Source organism: Morone saxatilis, unplaced genomic scaffold (assembly GCF_004916995.1).
Source record: "Morone saxatilis isolate NCDOM2014 unplaced genomic scaffold, NCSU_SB_2.0 Contig19, whole genome shotgun sequence".
Classification (NCBI taxonomy): Eukaryota; Metazoa; Chordata; class Actinopteri; family Moronidae; genus Morone; species Morone saxatilis.
In genome coordinates, this window is record NW_023339751.1 from 4,512 (window position 1) to 9,262 (window position 4,751).

Genomic DNA, 4,751 nt, shown 5'->3' on the forward strand with positions numbered 1-4,751 from the left:
CTGTTAGTGATCAATATATCAGTCTATATACTGTTAGTGATCAATATATCAGTCTATATACTGTTAGTGATCAATATATCAGTCTATATACTGTTAGTGCTGATCAAGTACTTTCATTGATTGATTGACTGATTGATTGATCAACAGTCTTCCATTCTGAATCAAAAACCCAGAGTGAAATGTTTGTTTCCTTCTGCCGTTTCAGACACAAAGACCCAGTGGTCAGTCAAGGTAAATATATATTTTTCCTTATCTTCATCATCAAAGTACCATAGTCTTCATCCTCATCATCCTCATCATCATTTGTAACAGCCAATAAGAAGCCAGCAATAGTAGACAAACAGCGTCTGACACATTTAAAACCATTCAGCAGGAATCCTCTTCAGTTTTTGTTCTCCTGAATGACACGTGATGTTGTTGTTGTTGTTTGTGTTGTTGAATGTGTTATTGTTTTTCTTTGTGGTTGTGTTTGTGTGGTTTTTGTTTGTTGTCTGTTATTTTTGGAGTTTATTATGACGTTGTTTATGTTGTTTGTTGTGTTGTTGTTGTTGTTGTTGAGTGACGATGTCTTTGTCTCAAACCAGCCAAAATGTCGACCCGAGAGAAAAACAGCCAAGCTGGTAAGTCCTGATGAGTCGTCGGAGCGAGCTAGTAGGCTAACATGCTAACAGCAGTTGAATTAGCACTTCCTGTTTCTTCTCTGGACCAATCGCATCTCTCTCTCTCTCTCTCTCTCTCTCTGCTTTACGCCGTCAGCCCCGCTCACCCACCTGCTCTCTCTCCTTCAGACTAAGGTGATGTCACACCTGTCTGTGGCCCCGCCCCCTGCTGTGTTTTACCTCCATAGATGGTCAAACAGGTGATACCTGAAATCAATTAGACCAGTCACTGACATAAACAGAAGCCCCGCCCACCACCTTAAAGTCAAGCATGTCATTGGGCGCTGCTGTGTGCAGCCTCACATTGATTGGCAGGTTATTAATTCTATGGAGGTAAACAACAACATGGCAGGTGTTACTGTCTGATCTGGTTCACCTGCCTCACCTGCACGGCATCAGTGCTTCCTCACCTGTCCCTCACCTGTCTGTCTGACTGACGTTTGGTTTTTAATGCATCAGCAGAAGCTTTGAGCTCAGTTTGTTAGCTTCACTGTTGGTCTCTGTGTGTCTGTCTGCTGTTTCAGAGGGGAACCACATTAAGATGTTCATGCGTGGTCGACCCATCACCATGTTCATCCCTTCAGACGTGGACAACTACGAGGACGTTCGGACAGAACTTCCGTCAGAACGACTAAAGCTGGAGTGGGTGTATCCTTCACACAGTACACAGGGAGGACAATAAGAAAGATAAAACACTTTCATAACACAAGCAGGTGTAGACAGTAGCCTTGAGCAGGTTAGGGTTAACCCTAACCAGAGAGACAGAGAGACAGACAGTGACAGTTATTTATTGTTATAATAGAGGTTATTTATTGTTATTATTGAGGTTATTTAGACCACTGTAGACCAGTAGATCCTCAGTAGACCTTCATGTCCGTAGAACTCCAGGTGTTTTCCAGGTGCATCCTTGACTTCCTGTAGGTATGGATACCGCGGCAGAGACTGCAGAGCCAACGTTTACCTCCTACCAACCGGAGAGATCGTGTACTTTATCGCCTCCGTAGTCACTTTGTTTAATTACGAAGAACGAACTCAGAGACATTACCTCGGACACACCGACTGTGTCAAATGGTGAGAAATCATCTGCTGCTCTCCTATTGGCTGCTTTGTGCTTGCACATCTGTGACATCAAATCTGTGTCTCTGTCCATTAGTTTGGCCATCCATCCTGATAAGATCCGGATCGCTACGGGACAGATTGCAGGAGTGGACAAAGACGGACGGGTGAGGACACACACACATCATATACATATATACATACACATATATACATATACATATATTTTTATATGTGTATATCCATTGATCAGCCCTAACACTGTGAGCATTGACAGTAACACTGGTTATCAGGGCTCCTGTCAGTGGGGGGGGTATATCCTGAGATATCTTTTGTTATGAACTGGCGCTACACAAATAAAACTGAATTGAATAAATATATGTGTTTATAACTATGAGGCACAGAGCACGTTATTCAACTCAGGTTTCTTTTTTTTTCTTTTAATTCCAACTCAGGTTCACTGTATAGGGTTCTGCACTTTAAGTTATATTTAAATTCTATGGTAATTTCATTGTATGGTATAAAACTATGTTTCTTCTGTGCATATGACATTAAACCTCTTGTGTATATATATATTATATAAAGTGTGATTTTTGTAAAACTAGGCTAAAACTAAACAGCTTTTTTTGCATTCAGGCGCTGCAGCCTCACGTTCGTATTTGGGATAGCGTCAGTCTGTCGACTCTGCAGGTCGTCGGTTTGGGAACATTCGAGCGAGGTGTCGGCTCCCTGGCTTTCTCCAAAGCTGTGAGTATTGCCCAGGTGCATCATGGGAACTGTAGTCTATATAGATCCTGTTGTTCTGTACATCATAAGAGTTCATATTCTGACTCTGCTGAAACGTCTTTTGATCACTGAGTAGATATTATCTGTCTCACTTTTGTCTCTGTGTCTCTCTTATAGGACTCTGGTCAGCACCTGAGTGTTATTGACGACTGTAATGATCACATGTTGACAGTTTGGGATTGGCAGAAGAAGTCGAAAATCGCTGAGATCAAGGTTAACCGTGACTGCTTAAAACAACAATACAACACATATCAATAAATGTATTACATTACATGATAATATATATAAATCATATCTACACATATATCATTCTAATCATTAGAGGTTAAAAACCAGCACTGGTTCCTATCGGCTCTTACTTGTTTCTGAGTGAAACTGGTTACAACTGGTGTGTGTTTCAGACCACTAACGAGGTGGTCCTGGCCGTGGAGTTCCACCCCACCGACCCCAACACCATTGTCACTTGTGGAAAGTCCCACATCTTCTTCTGGACCTGGACTGGGAACTCGCTGGCTCGTAAACAGGGAATATTTGGGGTGAGGAGACCATTTTATTGTCACTATTATTAATAATAGAATTGTTATTGATTAACATTGACCACCATAGGCGGCTGTGGCTCAGAGGTAGAGTGGGTCATCCACTAATCTGAAGGTTGTTGGTTCGATCCCTAAGTCCTCAAGTGTCCTGAACCCCAAACTGCTCCCGATGCTGTGCATCAGTGTATAAGTGTGTGTGAATGATTAGTTTCTGTTCTGGTGAGCAGTTGCCACCTTGCATGGTAGCCACTGCCGTCAGTGTATGAATGTGTGTGAATGAGTGTGGCTGTAGTGTACAGCGCATTGAGTGGTCCAAAGCCTAGCAAGGCGCTATATAAGTACAGTTCATTTACCATTTTACACTCTGTGGGTTTTATCTGTTTCCATGTTTGACTATCCTGTTTAATTTCCTTTAATAAACATAATGATATCATATAGAAGATAGGAGAAATCACTCTAATTGATTATTATTGATAAGGGCAAAAGGAAAACAAATTAAAAGCACCCTTAACTGATTAATTAGATGTATGGATTTCTGATCTGAAGTGAGTTAGAGAGAAAAACTTTAATTAAACAAATACTGGCTGAGTGTTGTTTACTTTATCAGTGTTAAATCGATAAAATATGAATGAAGTTTGGTGGAGCAGAAACAAAGTGAATGTGAGGAATTTGATCCACAGACGAACAGGAAGCTCCACCTGCCTCAACACAAAGGAACAAACCTTCAGATTAAATGTTAACTAGTCAAACCTGCAGCTACAGTTTGATTTCAGACTGTTGTTTCAGAACCAGCAGACTTCAGATCAGTTTGAATGAGTTTCCATGTTTCTGCTGAAACAGTAAAATCAGACTCTGTGTCCTGCTGTGAAAACATGTCCGATGCTTCTTCTTAACAAACGATTGGTTACTGAAACAAAAAAAGTGTTAATTTGTTGTTAAAGATGGAAGAGACTGACGCCGTAATATATCAACTTCATGATTTTCTACAACAAACATTTTCATTGTGTTTATGGAACCATGAACCAGCAAACTGTAAAAGTAAAACCCAAAACTAAACAAGAAAAACACCACAGAGCTGCAGTGAGATCAGCAGGATGTTGGATCAGTCAGATGGATGCAGTCTGTTGCTGTCTGTCTGTACGCCGGCTGCCGTTCAGTGCCATGGTGGCAGCACCGAGAAAAAAGTACGAGCTGAAATTAACAAACTGAAGAGAAGTAGTTTTAGGAATTTAAGACCTGTCCCAAATAGATGCCGGCCCCTAACAAAGGACTGGGTACCTACAGTACATATATAATATATACAGTATACATATAGTAATGATATAAAATATTGTTATATACATATATTAATTATAATATTATATCGTTATATATTGCATACATATATTATAGTAATGTATAATGTATATTAATGTTTCTTGTTGCGTTTTCAGAAATATGAGAAGCCGAAGTTCATTCAGTGTCTAGCCTTCTTGAGTACCGGTGACATCCTGACCGGAGACTCTGGAGGAATCCTTCTGGTCTGGACCAGGAGCTCCGCTGAGACCCCCACCGGGAAGGGACCCAGAGGTGAGCAAGGACCACATTTATTTATTTATTTTTGGGGGGTTTTAATTGCCTTTATGATAGTGACAGCTGAAGATAGACAGGAAAGGGGGGCAGAGAGAGGGGATGACACGCAGCAAAGGGTCGCAGGTCAGATTCGAACCCTGGG

At 41.1% G+C, this 4,751-nt stretch overlaps 1 protein-coding gene across 1 annotated transcript in view; it reads left to right on the top strand.

The window, feature by feature from the left end:
• Nucleotides 1–151: 151 nt before the first annotated feature.
• The window catches only part of LOC118329198 (echinoderm microtubule-associated protein-like 4), a 6,075-nt gene continuing 1,475 nt past the window's right edge, over nt 152–4,751 (top strand). Inside the window, exons 1-9 of the mRNA XM_035663206.1 lie at nt 152–231; nt 585–620; nt 1,184–1,307; nt 1,581–1,730; nt 1,813–1,882; nt 2,352–2,462; nt 2,619–2,714; nt 2,903–3,037; nt 4,471–4,606. Of these exons, the coding sequence (XP_035519099.1) occupies nt 180–231; nt 585–620; nt 1,184–1,307; nt 1,581–1,730; nt 1,813–1,882; nt 2,352–2,462; nt 2,619–2,714; nt 2,903–3,037; nt 4,471–4,606 (910 nt within the window). The 5' untranslated portion in view covers nt 152–179. The remainder of the gene's footprint in view (nt 232–584; nt 621–1,183; nt 1,308–1,580; nt 1,731–1,812; nt 1,883–2,351; nt 2,463–2,618; nt 2,715–2,902; nt 3,038–4,470; nt 4,607–4,751) is intronic.